The 17,574-nt window shown below is 55.9% G+C and overlaps 8 protein-coding genes across 8 annotated transcripts; 7 read left to right on the forward strand and 1 right to left on the reverse strand.

Annotated features, from left to right (window-relative positions):
• Window positions 1–1,394: 1,394 nt before the first annotated feature.
• On the forward strand, window positions 1,395–5,160 carry B0I36DRAFT_346905 (uncharacterized protein; the record flags this gene model as incomplete). The annotated part of the gene is made up of 4 exons (XM_046156507.1): window positions 1,395–1,743; window positions 1,870–3,576; window positions 3,642–4,993; window positions 5,041–5,160. The coding sequence occupies 4 exons, from the start codon at window positions 1,395–1,397 to the stop codon at window positions 5,158–5,160; spliced, it is 3,528 nt and encodes a 1,175-aa protein (XP_046015147.1).
• Window positions 5,161–5,582: 422 nt separating this feature from the next.
• Window positions 5,583–7,410, forward strand: B0I36DRAFT_285330 (replication factor C subunit 2). The gene is made up of 4 exons (XM_046151581.1): window positions 5,583–5,868; window positions 5,930–6,008; window positions 6,083–6,910; window positions 6,990–7,410. Exons 1-4 carry the CDS (start codon window positions 5,753–5,755, stop codon window positions 7,155–7,157), a joined length of 1,191 nt encoding a protein of 396 aa, XP_046015148.1. The 5' UTR covers window positions 5,583–5,752; the 3' UTR covers window positions 7,158–7,410.
• B0I36DRAFT_360500 (uncharacterized protein) lies at window positions 7,390–9,087 on the reverse strand (the record flags this gene model as incomplete). Its single annotated transcript, XM_046158321.1, has 1 exon — window positions 7,390–9,087. The coding sequence occupies one exon, from the start codon at window positions 9,085–9,087 to the stop codon at window positions 7,390–7,392; it is 1,698 nt and encodes a 565-aa protein (XP_046015149.1).
• A 309-nt stretch (window positions 9,088–9,396) lies between these two features.
• B0I36DRAFT_317515 (uncharacterized protein) lies at window positions 9,397–9,945 on the forward strand. The gene has a single exon (XM_046153170.1). The coding sequence runs from the start codon at window positions 9,499–9,501 to the stop codon at window positions 9,676–9,678; it is 180 nt and encodes a 59-aa protein (XP_046015150.1). The 5' UTR covers window positions 9,397–9,498; the 3' UTR covers window positions 9,679–9,945.
• Window positions 9,946–10,138: 193 nt separating this feature from the next.
• B0I36DRAFT_429274 (uncharacterized protein) lies at window positions 10,139–10,696 on the forward strand. Its single transcript, XM_046162495.1, has 3 exons — window positions 10,139–10,312; window positions 10,397–10,428; window positions 10,484–10,696. The coding sequence occupies exons 1-3, from the start codon at window positions 10,235–10,237 to the stop codon at window positions 10,605–10,607; spliced, it is 234 nt and encodes a 77-aa protein (XP_046015151.1). The 5' UTR covers window positions 10,139–10,234; the 3' UTR covers window positions 10,608–10,696.
• B0I36DRAFT_346908 (uncharacterized protein) lies at window positions 10,611–13,119 on the forward strand (the record flags this gene model as incomplete). Its single annotated transcript, XM_046156508.1, has 2 exons — window positions 10,611–10,696; window positions 11,139–13,119. 2 exons carry the CDS (start codon window positions 10,611–10,613, stop codon window positions 13,117–13,119), a joined length of 2,067 nt encoding a protein of 688 aa, XP_046015152.1.
• A 564-nt stretch (window positions 13,120–13,683) lies between these two features.
• B0I36DRAFT_87380 (uncharacterized protein) lies at window positions 13,684–15,429 on the forward strand. The gene is made up of 2 exons (XM_046163493.1): window positions 13,684–13,935; window positions 14,026–15,429. Exons 1-2 carry the CDS (start codon window positions 13,839–13,841, stop codon window positions 15,339–15,341), a joined length of 1,413 nt encoding a protein of 470 aa, XP_046015153.1. The 5' UTR covers window positions 13,684–13,838; the 3' UTR covers window positions 15,342–15,429.
• A 1,103-nt stretch (window positions 15,430–16,532) lies between these two features.
• Window positions 16,533–17,524, forward strand: B0I36DRAFT_360503 (uncharacterized protein; the record flags this gene model as incomplete). Its single annotated transcript, XM_046158322.1, has 2 exons — window positions 16,533–17,173; window positions 17,329–17,524. 2 exons carry the CDS (start codon window positions 16,533–16,535, stop codon window positions 17,522–17,524), a joined length of 837 nt encoding a protein of 278 aa, XP_046015154.1.
• Between the last annotated feature and the right edge of the window lie 50 nt (window positions 17,525–17,574).

Below are 17,574 nucleotides of genomic sequence, written 5' to 3' on the forward strand. Positions count from 1 at the left end.
TCCGCGGAATAGTCCTCCGGTGTAGTCTCTCGGGGGCCCGGCATTCTCCTGAGGAACACGCACTCTGGGAGCTCATGTGCAGTACCTTGGGCGCAGCTAGAGCGCGCCACTCAATTATGCTTCAAAACACAGAACTAATCTTTCTAAACACCGGCCTTCCTCAGACCCCCATGAACATGGACAAGAATAAAGGTGGGCGATGGCACGTTCCAACACCCAGCTAATCTGCTCTCATTCTCAAAACTCCTTGGTGAAATGGCAGCATGGCAGCACGGAGCTGCTGCCATCTTCGGAGAGGGTTTGGGTGGGGGCCACTATTCACCTCTTGCAGGAAGAAAAGCAATCATCGTGGCTACTACTGTGGATTTCCACCCGCTTGGCCAGGTTGTGCTTTTTTGCAGCTCAGCTCCAGCTCTCGTGCCCACTGACGTAGCTGCCAGGACCCCGCGCTCTCCTGGGTCTCCCGGGCTGTCAGATCAGATGCGGTCGTGGGTCGACATCGACTCCCGGCATCATTGAGGCCTGTGGCTCATGGGACAGCGCGATGGACCTGCCTAAAGAGGCAAGCAGCTGTCCGTGTTCCCAGGGTTTCAGGGAGACATTGTAACGTCGAATTGGCCTGAGGGAGGCAGTATCCGGTCGCACATCCGAAGGCGAGGGTCCCAAGCTTGCCAGAGCATCCATCACAAGCAAGAGAACACAATCACGGCGCGGACGGAAGCTGTGCCTTTGTGTCTAGGATCATGCTAGTGGACATGCACGAGTCGTGTTACGCGTCGATCGCTCCCACCAGCCAACGGTCCCTCCCACGATAGCTTCACTGGGAAGGCATCCTCCCCGATCGAGGTGACTGGGCTGGGAAAAAAATTCTTTGGCCCATGCCCCGCCTGTCGCAATGATGAGTCTGCCGAAGCGCCGGGATCGCTGCGCGGGCAGCCCACAGAACGGGTGGTCCAGCACCGGAACAATAAGACAGCAGCACAAGCTCGAGTCACACATGCCCCAGCCTGGCCGGGCAACCCTGGCGCCGCACTGGCGCCCGCTGTGCGAAAACGGAGCCCACTCTCAAAATTTTATCGAGATGGACATTATCTTATCGTGCCCGCACTCTGCTGGGGTGCTTCCCAAGCGCGCGGATTGGCTGGCTGCGCAGTCAAAGTTTCCCAATTGGCTGGGTGGAGAAGCCCTGCAGCGCACTTCCTGGACCGGCCTCCATTTGTGACCTCGTCCTGCCCTCCGCCGTGCTGGTGCTTCTTCTTCCTATAAACCCCAAACTCAATTGTCCTCTCAGGAGCCAGCTCTACCCGAATCGCCAATCGGCTGAAGCTGGGCTAAGGGTAACTGGATCTACAGGTCTCGTGGTGCCTTGGCTCGATCCCAATTGCTCTGCGAACATGGCGATGTCTATGAAATTCGCCGGCCGCGCGCCCTCCGTGCTTCGCCATGGCCGCCGTCTGCCTTCCGCCCTTCCTCGCAGGCAATTCGTCGCTGCCACTGCTCGGGGCCCTTCTCAGCTCCTCGCCACCTCGAACAGCAGCTTGCCTGCTTTCCAGAAGCAGCAGCGGAGCTTCACTGTTTCGGCTCGTGCCCTGAACGCCTCTGTCTCGCAGGAAGCCCCCAACCCCAAGGCCTACCTGGAGAGCGGTGTCATCAAGCCCAAGGACATTGTCGATGTCAAGAAGGTCTTGGTCATTGGCAGTGGCGGTCTGGCCATCGGCCAGGCTGGAGAGTTTGACTACTCAGGTTTGTTCCTCCCCAGTTTCTTGATGATGAGAACCGCTCCAATTGGCGGTCAATGACAACCAGACAGCATCTGGCCGAGCACGAAATCTTAGGCTTGCAGCGGCTGATATAGAGCAATCGATACAGGATCCCAAGCCTTGAAGGCTCTCAAGGAGGCCGGCGTTTCTTCCGTCCTTATCAACCCGAACATCGCGACTATCCAGACCAACCACTCGCTTGCCGATGAAGTCTATTACCTCCCAGTCACCCCGGAGTACGTCACGTACGTTATCGAGAGAGAACGTCCTGACGGCATCTTCCTATCTTTTGGTGGCCAGACTGCCCTGAACCTGGGTGTTCAGATGCAGCGTATGGGTCTGTTCGAGCGGTACGGCGTCAAGGTTCTCGGTACCAGCGTCCACACCCTCGAGCTCTCTGAGGACAGAGACATGTTCGCCAAGGCCCTGAACGAGATTGATATCCCCATCGCAAAGTCAATCGCCGTCGAGACGGTCGAAGATGCTCTGGATGCTGCCGAGAAAGTCGGATACCCCATCATCGTTCGTGCCGCTTTCGCTCTTGGTGGTCTCGGCTCCGGTTTCGCCAACAACGAGGAGGAGCTCCGCAACATGGCCGCTCGGTCCCTGACCCTGTCCCCTCAGATCCTCGTTGAGAAGTCGCTCAAGGGCTGGAAGGAGGTTGAGTATGAGGTTGTTCGTGACGCCAACAACAACTGCATCACGGTTTGCAACATGGAAAACTTCGACCCTCTTGGCACCCACACTGGTGACTCGATCGTCGTGGCTCCCAGTCAGACTCTGAGCGATGAGGAGTACCACATGCTTCGCTCTGCCGCCATCAAGATCGTGCGCCACCTCGGAGTTGTTGGCGAGTGTAACGTCCAGTACGCCCTGCAGCCTGATGGACTCGACTACCGTGTCATCGAGGTCAATGCCCGTCTTTCGCGATCCTCGGCGCTCGCTTCCAAGGCGACTGGCTACCCCTTGGCCTACACTGCCGCCAAGATCGGTCTTGGCCACAGCCTGCCCGAGCTCCCCAACGCCGTCACCAAGACTACCACAGCCAACTTCGAGCCTTCTCTGGACTACATCGTCACCAAGATTCCTCGATGGGATCTGTCCAAGTTCCAGCACGTCAAGCGTGACATTGGCAGTGCCATGAAGTCTGTCGGAGAGGTCATGGCTATCGGCCGTACCTTTGAGGAGTCCTTCCAGAAGGCCATCCGTCAGGTCGACCCTCGCTTTGTCGGTTTCCAGGGCGACAAGTTCGACGACCTCGACCACGAGCTTGCCAACCCCACCGACCGCCGCTGGCTCGCCGTTGGTCAGGCCATGCTTCACGAGGGCTACACTGTCGAGCGGATCCACGCACTGAGCAAGATCGACAAATGGTTCCTCTACAAGCTCCAGAACCTTGTCGACTGCACTCGCGAGATGGAGGCTGTCGGCAGTATCGAGGGGCTCAAGCGCGACCTCCTCCTTAAGGCTAAAAAGTACGGTTTCTCTGACAAGCAGATCGCTACTGCCGTCAAGAGCAACGAGGACGCCGTACGTGCTCTTCGTCTGAGCTTCAACATCCGCCCGTGGGTCAAGAAGATTGACACACTCGCCGCCGAATTCCCTGCCGATACCAACTACTTGTACACCACTTACAACGCCAGCTCCCACGACGTCACTTTCGAAGACAAGGGCACTGTCATTCTTGGCAGCGGTGTCTACCGCATTGGCAGCTCCGTCGAGTTCGATTGGTGTGCCGTCAGCGCTACAGAAGCTCTCCGCGAAATGGGACAGAAGACTGTCATGATCAACTACAACCCCGAGACCAGATCTACCGGTGTGTATCCAACGAAATACTTTGATGGTCTTGATGTACACAAATGCTGACAATGCTACGGACAGATTACGATGTCGTTGACAGACTCTACTTCGAGGAGCTGAGCTACGAGAGAGTGCTCGACATCTACGAGCTTGAGCAATCCACCGGTGTTGTCGTTTCTGTTGGCGGCCAACTGCCGCAGAACATTGCACTTCGCCTGCAGGAGACTGGCAAGGCCAACGTTCTTGGCACCGACCCCAAGGATATTGACAAGGCGGAGGATCGCCAGAAGTTCTCTGAGATCTTGGACAGCATCGGCGTCGATCAGCCTGCCTGGAAAGAGCTTACCTCGGTTGCTGAGGCCGAGAAGTTCGCCGAGACTGTCGGCTACCCCGTTCTCGTTCGCCCCAGTTACGTTCTTTCCGGTGCTGCCATGACTGTCATTCGCAGCAAGGAGGACCTAAAGGACAAGCTTGAGGCTGCCAGCAACGTCTCGCCCGACCACCCTGTCGTCATCACGAAGTTCATTGAGGGTGCTGACGAGATTGATGTCGATGGTGTCGCCTCTGAAGGCAAACTCATCATCCACGCTGTCAGTGAGCACGTCGAGCAGGCTGGTGTCCACTCTGGTGATGCTACTCTCGTTCTCCCCCCTGCCAACCTTGATGACAACACCATGGCCCGCCTCAAGGAGATTGCCCAGAAGGTTGCCAAGGCCTGGAAGATCACTGGTCCCTTCAACATGCAGATCATCAAGGCCGACAACCCAGAGGGTGGCGAGCCCCTGCTCAAGGTCATCGAGTGCAACCTCCGTGCTTCCCGCTCTTTCCCCTTCGTGAGCAAGGTCCTCGGCACCAACTTCATTGACGTCGCTACCAAGGCTCTGGTTGGCAAGGACGTTCCCGAGCCCACGGATCTCATGGCTGTCAAGCGCGACTACGTTGCGACCAAGGTTCCTCAATTCTCGTGGACCCGTCTTGCTGGTGCCGACCCCTTCCTCGGCGTCGAAATGTCTAGCACGGGTGAAATGGCTTGCTTCGGCAAGGACCTGGTTGAGGCCTACTGGACTTCTCTCCAGTCCGCCATGAACTTCCGTGTACCCGAGCCCGGTGAGGGTATCCTCCTTGGCGGTGAGACTACCAAGCCCTGGCTCACCCAGGTCGTCGACTACTTGTCGCCTCTGGGCTACAAGTTCTACGCTGCTGGTAACGACGTCAAGCAGTTTGTTGAGTCTACCAGCAAGGACAAGGTCGCCGTTGAGGTCATCGAGTTCCCCAAGGAGGACAAGCGTGCTCTCCGTGAAGTATTCAAGAAGTACGACATCCGCGGAGTCTTCAACCTCGCTCTTGCTCGTGGCAAGACTACTCTGGATGTTGACTATGTCATGCGCCGGAACGCTGTCGACTTTGGCGTGCCGCTCTTCATGGAGCCTCAGGTAAGTTGATGATTCGTCCTTAATTCACACAAGACATGCGCTAATAGCTTCCCTGCCAGACTGCCCGCCTTTTTGCTCAGTGCATGTCTGAGAAGCTGCCCCGCAAGGACGGCATCCCGCCTGAGGTCCGTCGGTGGTCTGAGTTCATCGGTGGTAAGCCTTTGTAAGTGGGGCAGTTACCCCCGTTTGAGCGCGGAGTATTACGGAAAAGTTTCGGTCCCCGTACCCATGAGAGAGGTGGAAGGCATATATCCTAGTTCACTATCGCCGAAGCCTGGATTAGGCTCGGCAGGCGTTAATTGTTGGGACTTCTGGCGATTGCAGATTTTTGATCGTGTTTGGATGGGAACTGGGGAACGCGTGTACGTTGAGAACGATAAGAATGAAAAAAAGCAACTTGGTCTTTGGATTACCAGGGTCTCACGATGCCACTCTCCATGGTGAGGATGAAAGACCACGTCAAGTATTGCATGCATGTTCTGTTTCTCATCACCTTCCTCGAAATGTAAGAGGAAGTATGCATTATGTAAGCATTGGCTTCGACAACCAGAATGTCAGGCTAGTACCAAAGTGGGTTTAATTGACTTCGGCCCCGCCCGCCACTCAAGCGCGTCTCAAGGACGCGTCAAAGCTCCAGCAATGCAATTGCCGTCGTCATAAGCTCTTTTTTTCTCTCATCCTCACGACACACGACATCGACAAGTAGATCTCGTTGAGCAACCCAGCAATTCGACACGAAAACACATCCGGATTGCGAGTATGTCGAATTTCTTCGACTTGAAGGCCCGGAAGGCGGCCGCAGCGAACGGGGCGAGCACGAACAAGCCAGAAGAGACGAAACAAAGCACGAGACGACAGCCTTGGGTTGAGAAGTAGTACGTCGAGATATTGGGACACCTTTTCAAGCGCCAGAAGCTACGACTGACAAGCATACAGTCGTCCAAAGACATTGAGCGATGTTACAGCCCAGGACCACACTGTAAACGTGCTGCAACGGACACTGCAGGCCTCCAACGTGCGTATCCAGTGTAGAAGCAGGCAGTTGTATGGACAAGCAAACTGACTTTTGGATGCAATCTGTCGGAGCAGCTCCCACACATGCTCTTCTACGGCCCTCCTGGCACGGGCAAAACATCCACAATCCTCGCGCTCGCCAAGGAGCTCTACGGGCCCGAGATGATGAAGGCCCGGGTGCTCGAGCTCAACGCCTCGGACGAGCGCGGCATATCCATTGTGCGCGAGAAGGTCAAGGACTTTGCGCGGATGCAGCTCACGAACCCGCCGACGCATGGCGACTACAAGTCCCGGCACCCGTGCCCGCCCTTCAAGATCATCATCCTCGACGAGGCCGACAGCATGACGCAGGACGCCCAGAGCGCGCTCCGCCGCACGATGGAGACGTACAGCAAGATCACCCGCTTCTGCCTTATCTGCAACTACGTCACGCGCATCATCGACCCTCTCGCCTCGCGCTGCTCCAAGTTCCGCTTCAAGAGCCTCGACCAGGGCAACGCCAAGAAGCGGCTCGAGGAGATTGCCAGCAAGGAAGGGGTCGCCCTCGAGGAAGGCGTGGTCGAGGTGCTCATCAAGTGCGCAGAAGGAGACTTGAGAAAGGCCATCACGTACCTCCAGTCGGCGGCGCGGCTGGTTGGCGCCATAGAAAACGATGACAGCGGCGGCGGTGGTGAGAAGGCGGACAAGATGGACGTGGATGGCGACGCTCCCACAGCGTCGGCATCAAGAAAAGTAACGATAAAGATCATCGAGGATATCGCAGGCGTGATCCCCGAGGCAACGATCGAGAAGCTGCGCAAGGCCATGCAACCAAGCTCTGGAGCTGCTGCGTACGCAGGCGTCTCAAAGGTGGTGGAAGACATGGTGGCCGATGGGTGGAGCGCCGGGCAGGTCACAACTCAGGTAAAGTTCTATGCCTTGTCCATTCAATTCTTCCCTGTGAAGAGCATTTCTTGGCTGACACCATTGGCCCGACTGCCAGCTATATCACGCGGTCCTTCAAGACGAGACGATCCCTGATGCGGCGAAAAATAAGATCACATTGGTCTTTTCAGAGGTGGATAAGCGGCTGGTTGACGGTGCGGACGAGCACTTGTCGATATTAGATCTGACTCTGCGCATCTCGAATATCCTTGCAGGCAAGAGCTGAGGCTACGGCAGCAGATCTGGACATACGAGAAGCGGGCAGAATATATGAGGGACCATCGGAACAAAAGACATGCGCTGGGGTGCATCTAGGCTGATATCAATGAGCACAATGGCAGAGAGCATGGGAAACCTGACGCCAAGCGCCTTGAGGATTGACTGATCCAGATTTTAGCGACAGACCTTGCTACATAGCAGAGGATGATTTAAAGTTATGAAGACAAACATCAACAATATCAATCATTGATCAGCCCCAGATTCCCGTCAAGCTTGGACCATATACTCTTCTCGTGGTGATCTTCGACCATGATCTTGCCCTCTGTGTTCCTTCTCCTATGCCCTGAAGCAGCAGCAGTCGCAGCCTGCTTGTGGGGCGACCTACTATCATCGCCAACGGGCTCGTCATGCTGATCACTCTTATTCAAAAATCGGCGCACCACATCCAACTGCGCCCTCGCCTCGTCGACCGCCATCTGGCCCACCTCAATGTTCTCCACGACGACCTCGAGCGTTGCGATCTTCGCCGAGTCGGCAGAGTACACGAACGGCTCAACCTGGCTTGCGACATTGGCCCTGGTGCCCGCCGCAGACCTGCGCGTGGCTTCGCCGAGGGACCTGTTCTTGCTGGACCTCCTGCTGCCGTTGAGGCTGGCGCTGCTGCTTGGAGGGGCAGCACTGGGATATGTTGCGAGCAGGCGGCTCTCCTCGACGAGGTCCTGAATCGTCTGGCTCATGTGCTGCTGCTGCTTGGCGAAGGAGCTATTGATGTATGACTTCTCCTGAACCATGGCCTTCTGCTCGCGGGAGGTCTGTTGGAGCTTCTCCAGGTATGGTGTGAGCATGAGTGTGGCTGGGGGATTCAGAGTGGACAATGCTGAGCCCGCGGCCGAGTTTGAGGCAGGCGTGTCAGCTGTGGCGGGCGCGTCGTCGGCGATACGCATGCCGCGGAACCTCTCGAGGTCGTGGCTGATGTGGTCGGCCTCGGCGAGAAGCGTTGAGATGTCCTTCCGCAGGCTGATGTGTTTGCTGTACTGATTCTGGATGTTGGCCAGTTTTGTGTCGAGATCAACGTCATCGCCGTGGTTCTTGGTCCTGGTGGCTGGAGCTGACCCTGAGCCATCTTCGAGATTTCCGTTCACGTCCTCGTCCTCGTCATCGCCAGCCTGCATGAGCTGCGACTCGATCCACCCGATGAGGTGGTCCTTGACGGCACCAAGAGCATGGAGCTGCACATCTGCAGGCAAGCCGGCCGGGTCGATGTTGCTCTCCGCGCGCATTGCATCGAGGTTCCGCTTCTCCCGCTGCGCCAGGAGCTTGTTGCGGAGTACAGCCTTGTGCAGACCTCGCATCATGGTCTCGATCTCGTGCTGCGGCGCCGAAGTGTCTCGGGTGAAGCCCTCCATGAGCTCCTTGGGCAGATCCGGCAGAGGACTGCAATCCTGGAACATGGCGGCTGGATGCATGAAGCCCGGCTCGGCGGCCGGGAGTCTCTCCAGTCTGTCGAGGGCATTGAGGAAGATGTTGAGGCGGGTGCGTTTCTCCTCCAGGGCGTTGACTTGGAGTTGCAGGTCGATGACTTGGCTGTCCTGGACGTTGCCAGGCGTGCTTTGCGCCGACTTGTGTGCGTTTTTGTCTTCTGCCGAGATGTCTGGAGCCAATCTTGAGGCCTCTTGTAGCTGCCTGAGTTCCTTGTTCAGCCGGATATTTGCATCGATAAGTTCCTCGAGCCTCGACGGCGTGGTGCCTTCTGTTCGAGCTACTTCTAGACCTGGTGGTAGGAGAGCCAAGGGATGCTTGAGAATGTCCTCGCCATAGGACTGGGCCAGGATCTCCTCGTGGGCTTTCTGGTAGTCGAGGACTTCGTCTCGCGGCCTCAAGACCTCTTCCAACGCCGCTCTAAAGGCCTGCCTCGTTGCAGGATCCAGTGGTTCCATGTCGGCGTGTTGGTCCACCGCTCAAAGGACTGGAAAGAGGGCTGCTCAGTGATCAATCTTGTATTCCGTATATCATAATGAAAAGAAGGAAAAATTGCTGGGACGTCAAATAAGCGTGTGCGTGGCCCAATGCCTGCTCACATGCTCCGACTATAAGCCGCTCGTTTGTGTGTTTTGTTTACTTTCGTTGGTGGTTGGTCCAGTGCCAGCATGCGGCGTGGCTGACCGCCCCGTTCAGCGCTGTTAGTGGGGCGCTATCAACCATCAAAGCGCCCGTGGACCCTGTCCTGTCGACCGTCTTGACGAACAAGGGCAGTGCATCACCAACTCGACTTTCTCATCTTGACGATACAAGCCAGGCGGCGGAAGCATAGTACCGGAATCACGTCCCCTACAGATTCTTGCCCTGCCATGGAGACCTTCTGTGTCACGGCCCAGCACTCTGGCGCAATCAAGCACATTCACGCCATCAGCCTCGACGCTTCGACCGCCAATGTTGCCCGGGAAATTCGACTGGCCGTGACTGTTCTCATCGTTGGTTGGGTGGCCGTCACTGGCATCAGAACGTGGTCCGCAAGCCGCAGGTCGTGAGGACCTGCTTATAGCTCTATAAGCAAAGTCGCTGCCGACCTGCTCTTTGACACTGAAACGACGTCCACAACACACAACATGTTCTCGGCTGGAAATTGGTGGGCGCAACAAGAAGCGAGCTGCGCATCGCCCTGCGAGACTTGTGCTCGCGGCTTATAGAAGGACAGGTGCACGTTGCTCGTCCATGCAGGATGCTGCAAGTGGATGGGTTTCCAGGATATGATGAGTCCAAATTTCTACCAGACAATGAGACTTTTCAATCACTCCATCCATGTTTTGAACGCAGTTGTGAGGACTCAATTTGCTGTCATGACCAAACGGAGAATGTTCGTAGATGCTGTGATATTCTCTGGCCGCCTTGCAGGGTAAGCGTCATTGACTTTGGCGGCCGGGGCGGCCGCGCAGGAGCCGGGTCATCGGAGGCACACCTACGCTAAGCATCCACCTACACTTCCGGGGAACAGAACTCCTGACAGACTCTCAGCCTTGCAGACTCTCCTGTGCCAAGTATAACCCACTACCACCGGGATTCATTTGCGACTCCTGTTCCGTGGCCATGGCTTTGTCCGGGCTGCAGAAAGAAGTTCTTGCCCTCTACCGGCAATGCCTGCGTGCAGCGCGCCAGAAGCCCGAGGTATGTGGCCTGCTACCCGCTAACACACACAAACAAACTCGCACAAACTACTCGACGATGATGCTGACGAGGGAGTCCATGCAGGCAACTCAAAGTCACTTCAAAGCCTATGCTAGGTGAGAACACCCGCAATCGCTGCCGTGTTGGACTGAGGCTGACCATGCGCTGCAGGGCCGAGTTTGGCAAGAGTATTTTGATCAGCAAGAAGGACTTCTCGGCCATAGAGTTCCTCCTGCGTAAAGGAAGGCGTCAGCTTGATCTCTACTCCCAGCCAAACATCAGAGACATTCGGTGACCCATGCTTGCCATGCTGGTCGCTTGTCTGTTATGCGCCTCCAGCAGCCCTCGATCTGCTCGCCTGAAGAACAAGCAATCATTCGAGGCGTAAACACGCCGGTACGCAACCTTGCGGCACCCCCCAGAACGGACATTCTTCATCCTAGTCACGGAACGACCTTGTGTATCGGCACTGTCGCATCCAAGGTACCGTGGTGGTTCCTGCCGCTGGTGTGTGGCCCGCAGCTGCCTCGCATCCCCTCGGACGCCAGCACCACAAACCTGATCTAGCATCACTACGAGTTCTCTCATCATGTACAACAAACATTTGCCGACATAGATTTCAGCTTTCGCGCCTGTTTTTTTGGAACGTCCTATCTGGGATTTTGTGCTTTTTTGGAATAAGAACGATGCCTAAACTCAGTTTGCCTTAGAAGGGGAGTCCTCGGCAGCGTGCCCACGCTGACAAGCAAGCCCTCCCGCCGAAAGCCAAGAATATCCACAGAAGACGAATCACCAGAGGTGCTCTATATACTTCCATACTCGCTAGCTTGACTCGACGCGCCTCTAAACAGCGCAGGATCAGTCGCAGCGGCAGCCACCTTCATGTCTGCAGAGTGCTTCCAACCAATGCCAGATCAATTCGGCGGATTAGCACTTGTGAAACATCAGGTGATCCCAAGAAAGAGAACCATAGTTCTGCTGGAGTGTATTGGGGTGACCTTAAGGCCCGCAACGGTTCACGCATACCAGCAGAGTCAACTCAGTCGGTAAAAGCCCGTTCGGTTGTCAACCATAGCTCTTCAGCCTATCTGGACCGTGACAACCCGACGAAGAATAAGAAAACCACGCCATCTGTTCCGGCTTTGCCCATACCTCCCAAGGACATCGACGACTTTGAAAGATGCTGGACTAGAACGCAGACGCAGCAGAAGCGATTTGGCCTCTCAGATCCCGTAGTCTGGGCGGCCATCAACAGGGGCCTTGCTCAGCAGCAACGGCTCACGTCTGCTCTCTCGTCGAAAACCAAGGCACCGGAATCGGATCGCGTCGCCACTTCGTCGCGGTCGCCAAGCGAACGCAAAGCCCTTGATCATTTTACCAACCAGCTTCATAAATTCGCCCACAAGTCGCAGCTGGCTGGGCACATGACCATCGACTCTCCCAGCCAGTCTCAGTCTCGAGCCTCGCTTCACACAGTTCAGCCACTCATGCCGTTCCACAAGGACTTTCAAGCTGCCGGTCTAGCAGTGACCTCTACGGAGCAGAGACGCTTGGGCAGCAGATACGCCCTGATTGATGGCGCTCCGCGCAGGAAACCAGCAGCACACAGAGGTGATTCTTGTCGAAGCCGAATTCGTGAACCCGGTCACGCAATCGAAAAACCCGGTCTGGTTTCTGACAGTATCAACCTCACCCCGTCGACCGGTCCTACTGACGGTTCTCGCACTGCCGACATGGCGCAACAACAGCAGGGCCTGAAGAATAAGAGCGCACGAGACCACAGCGTCAGGTGGAGTCGATTTCGACTGATTCTTGACAAACTAGGTCCGAAGCTTCGTGAGAATGCTGATTCTCGCGAGCGCCATGAGAGGAGCCCTCGACTGCCAAAGGACAGTTTGCCACGAAGTCAGGCAGTCCTTCAGGCACGCAAGCCTGAAGCACATCGGGGCTCGTGCGCAAGTAGAAGCCTCAACTCTGGGTCCCATATCAAATTGAGCGTTTCGAGGCAGACTCAAGGACGAGAACAGGTTGTCGTGGTTAGCGAACCTCGAAATCCGCCAATTCGTGAACTCACGAGACACGCAACGCATGTGCAGGTTCCGCGAGAAAATGCACAGATGCAGTTACCACGCCCGTGTCCTATCGAAGAGGAAGGCGAGACACTAGGAAATCTGGCTTTGCGCGACACCGGCGACAAAGAACGGCAAACGGGCCATTGCTTAAGCTCCTTTCCACCTACTTCTCGGCGGGATGGCTCATCAGGCTTAGTCTCGTCCGTGCCTTCGCTACCGAGCATAGCCAGGCTGGCTGGCAGTAACCCGTCGTCATTGGATCGAGCCCTGGACGCCGTTGCGAAAACTCTCGACTACATGGGTGATGCGATTCACTTGCCGGACCAGTCGCAACCGCAACTTCACACACGCCATGAGCGAGCCTGCGGCAACCCACCACAGCTTCAAAACTTGGTATACCAGAGCCGGGACTCCCAAATGGGCCGCCGAAACGCACCATTAGCTCCACCAACGGCGTCCACTGGTCATGCAGGAGACGGCTCCCCAGCTTACGGCTGTCGGCTCAGGCCCACGTCTCAGGAACTCCTTCTCGATGAGCTTGATGCCTTTTTTGGGTACGATGATGCTGAGATTGACAAAGGCCATATTCTGAAGGGTTTGCAAGTGGCGGTGCAGGCCGCTGCTGATGACTTGTACGATGCGCATATCAGAAACACAACTGGTCTAAGAATCCGACGGTTCCTGGCGGATCTCATGTCGGTTGATATTCTCCATGAGGATATCGGTCACAGATAGTTTCTTTGAGATGTGGCCACGGACCGATTTCAGTACACATCATGCGAGGGAACGGGCGGCAAGGCTTTTTCATAAGTTGTCTCCAATAGGTCATTACGTAGCATTCAGCCTTCGCCTCAGACATATACATTGCCTTTGAAATTGCATTAGAGCGCTTGGCAATGGTGGTCAGCAAGGTACAGACCTTTCGGGCACGTTTCATCCTGCTCAAACCCAGCCCGTGTGCATGGCCATGGCCGACCACACAAGCAGCGGTACGTGTTTGATATGTTCCGACAACTGAACAGGAAAACTCTCCGATTGCAGTCTACACACCGCCCGGGATAGAGACCTCACAGTGTCAAAGTTATGCACAAAGCAAGTCCTTGGAGGCTCGAGCCACGGTCCGAGTGCATTCGACAGTTCTCGATAAGTAGTGTCAGGTCTTGGTCTTACCTTGCTGACAAAGCGGTATGCTTGGTGGCTAGCGCCGCGCTGGGGAAAGTGCCAGGCGCAGGGTGTCGACTCACCCCGCGCCTTGGGGCTGCGACGTTCCTCAGGGTTCGTCAGGGCTGCTAGGCTGCGCCTGCCTGAGCTGCCTGATTACGCCGCGCGCCATTCCTTCCAAGGGTCTTGGGGTCTCACATCCCAACTTCTCCCACTGCATCTTGCCCTGGGTCTGGGTTCTGGAACAAGTTCATGGCATACAATTTATAACTCTCGGCCCAGCAATCTCGAATATGGCGTCAGCACAACCGCTTCCAATGCCTTCCGAAGTCCCCGTGCAACCAGCACCAGCGGCCCCTGCTCCTAAGCATCGAGCCTGCGATGAGTGCAGTGAGTCCTACCATGTCCTGTAGTTGGCGTTTTGTGCGCACGTCCTCAGAAAACGAGACGGCCTGCTTATCACAGTCTGTGACACCCCAGGAGCGCGCAAACTTGCTTGTACCAAAGAGCCTGATGGCTGCTCACGCTGCAAACGCGAAAGCATCACCTGCCACTATTCTCTCCAGAAACCCATGGGTCGCCCTCGGAAGCGGCCCAGGGAGGACAATACTGTCGACGCTAAGCCAGCGGTCCCGGATGAGGAACCGGCCGCGAAGACCACCATGGCCCAGATCCCTCCGAATGTCGCGGACCCTGGAATGGGTCTGATTGATTTGCTGCTCAGCGAGGAGAATCTGTACGATATGTCATCCTCGCTCGACTTCATGGGCTTGTCGTCACAGACGGTGATGCCAGACTTTAATCTTCCCATGGAGCCGATCAAGGATACAACTACCACCCCGTTTCAGTTCCAGTGGGGCGGCGATGTTGGCGATCTCGACTTTGGCTTGCCAGGCCATAGCCATGGCCTCGCAACATCAGACCTGGAACCGGCCTTTTTCATGACCTCCACGGACACCCCGCCACCCGCAGAGCAAGTCCCAGCACTGTCGCCAAACACCAACAATTCCGCAAGCAATCCCGACAGCCCAGCGACGACGTCAACATGCACTACTGTGCCCAAGAGGAAATGTGCCTGCAGCGCGAGCCTGTACCTAGCCCTAAGCTCGCTGCAGAACCTCGAAAACGACGTGGCCGGTGGTGTCCGACAAGCCCGCCTAGCTGCCAAAACGGCCTACGAGGTTGTCAACTGCACAGTGTGCTCAGCCCGGATCGACACCATGCCTCAGCTCGCGGCGTTTAATCCCATGCAGGGCTTCCAAAATATGATGTTGCTCGCGACGCTCATACCGAGTTTGGTCCACGCCTACTCAGAGATTCTTCGCTTGGTGGATGCGGAGGCCCAAAGGGCACGTGCAGAACGTCGGCAGCTCGTCTTTATGCTGGACGGTTTGGGAGGCATATGGGGCGGCCTCGGCAACGAGGGGTCCGCCTGTGATACCGGTAGCATGGCGAAGCAGTACCAGTTCCGCGAGATGGATCCTACTCTATGGCGCCTCACCGTACGGGCCTTGCTCAAAATCGATGTATATGGCTTGTCGCACAACAAAGCAGACCCCACACCGACTGCTCACTGCGAGCCGTTTCATCTCGGGCTCAGAGACATCGTCAATCTCATGGACGCCAAGTCGAAAGCCCGGCATGCATATATGGACACCATGGTTGCCAACGGGGTCTCTTTATCTGACTGCGGTGAAAATGTTGGTTTCAAGCTGCACGAAGATGGAGAAACGCCCACATGCCAAAAGGTAATTGAGATCGCCCGTCGCTCTATCGATACTCTCGTCATACCTTGAGCCGTCAGGTTTGCGGTATTGCGAAACGGTGTCGATTGTGACAAGACCAGGCGCAACGCCTGCCGAGGTGTCGCTGTGGGCGCCATAATCGTCCCATACAGCTCACTACCTGATGACAGACGTCGGAACTGTCTGCCACTCAGCAGCGAGTGTATGACAGGCCACATGACACATCATGGCAGCATGTGTTGGCACGACAAGCCATCATAACACCGGCCAGACTGCATTTAGCCGAATCCGCTGCCGGTCGTGCCTCCTCACTCGCCAGTGTCAATGGTACTGCTGGTACGTGTCAGATTGCATGGCCTTATCGCCCGCTCGTCTGGTTGGCTGTAGATGTGGATTGAGTGGTCCGGGTCGCACAAAGAGGGTGCTCCAAAGCACGCAAGGTCTTTCTCTAGACTGAATGATCTGGGGTAACAGGAGGCAGATGTACAAGATCATAAGAGAGCCTGTTGTGCAAGATACTGATCGAGCTCACCGGCACATGTGAGATGGACCGGGAACGGCACCGTAAATAACTTCAGTACCACAGGTTCAGAGAGGTGGAGAGCCCTCATCGTTTCAGAGGAGGGCGGCGTTTTTGGACACATGCCGGCGTTTCGTTGTTTCTAGGATACCCTCCACACTCGCTTAAAATCGAATAGGCTGAGTTTACACGATTTGACAACTGCACAGCTTCTGGCATGGATCGTGTTCCGTTCTACTGGGAAAGAATACATGATTGTGGGACCCATTTTCACTGACGGAGTGAGCAAAGGTGCACCCGGTGCGCCGTGGCGTCTGGTTCATTTGAGAAAGTGGAAGCGGGTTTGTGCAATCGCAGTCAGACAAATCCCGACCATTTCTACAGGTACTCGCCATCCAACGGGAAGTTTTCTACTCTGAGGTAATCCAAAAGTGAGGGAACACAATTCAAAGGCTCGTCCACGTGGTCATTCCAGGGATGCTGTGGCTCGACATCGAAGAATAAATTGCTCGTCGCTCGAGCATCAACAGAGACGTGCAGAGGTTTCTTGCACCATCCTCATTGGTAGTAGAAGCTTTTATGAACGTCCACGCACAGTTGTCCGGTCTCCGCGAGCCCAGCTTCATTGCATTGGTCTTGCAACAACCAGGATCTTGCACATTGATTCTTCAGAGCCGTCGTTCTTCCCTTACATCGAGAACAACACCATTCGAGCAGCCAAGATGCGCTACGTAACAATTGCCAGCTTGCTGCTTGGCGTTCCTACACCCATGGCTGTTGAGAATCGCCCTCATCACCACAGCAATGACTACAGACATCTCATCCGAGGTCACAGCCTGAGGGGGGAAGAATGCGTGTACCCCTTGCATTTCTATGTACTGGGCTTTCAGAGGAACAGCACTACTACAGTGGCTCCTCGTGCCGACAACCGCGACGATGAGTTGGTTAGGGAGCGGGTAGACGAGAAAGAAGTATCTGTTTCTTTCCGCTTGGTTGACCTCGACACGGGCATCGACACCATGTGCGTTGGGAAAGAGACGACCTCGTCCAGCACGACGGCAACAACATCCACAGCGATGACAGCGATGACGATGGCAAATATGAAGACCACCACCACCACCACGAGTGAGGACGGAGATTTAGACCCAGACTACGACGATGAAATCATGCGCATGTACGACCTCGCGCATCGTCGTCCCGGATACCAGGCTGCCGAGGAGGACAGATATCAACAAAGCAAGGCTCTTCTGCTGATGGCGCTCGAGACTGCGGAGCAGCAGCGCTGTGACAACGACAAGGTGGGGTTTTACCTTGACGATCGGACTGGGCTGACTGTTGTTGAGAAGGCTTGTCTTGGGAAGAGGTATGTCGTCCCTCGGTACTTACTCAATCTCCTTCCAAGCAACCCCCCCCCTTCCAGTTTCTGAATGCTTGACTCAAATCATACCGGTTGTTCTGCAGCATAAGAAGCATACTTTGACGTGCGAAGGCCGCTGACAATGATGATACACTCCGCAGTAGTGCGCCGGTCGAAGCAGCAGGCTCTGTCCCGCTCGATGCGCTGAAGCTCCAATGCGCCACAACAGAGGACACAACGACCAGAGGAGACGCCGCTGTGGTTTGCAAGAGCGGCGAGCAGGTCGTTGCTGGGGACTTTGTGAGCTTGGGGCCTCCGCCTGTGCCTGTGCCTGTGGCTGCTTCTGTCAATCTTTGAATGGGCAGGGAGAGTCATCTGCTCTGCGGGTATTCAGTGAAGAGGCATGG

Source organism: Microdochium trichocladiopsis, assembly GCF_020744255.1.
Source record: "Microdochium trichocladiopsis strain MPI-CAGE-CH-0230 chromosome Unknown B0I36scaffold_3, whole genome shotgun sequence".
In the NCBI taxonomy this organism is placed as follows: Eukaryota; Fungi; Ascomycota; class Sordariomycetes; order Xylariales; family Microdochiaceae; genus Microdochium; species Microdochium trichocladiopsis.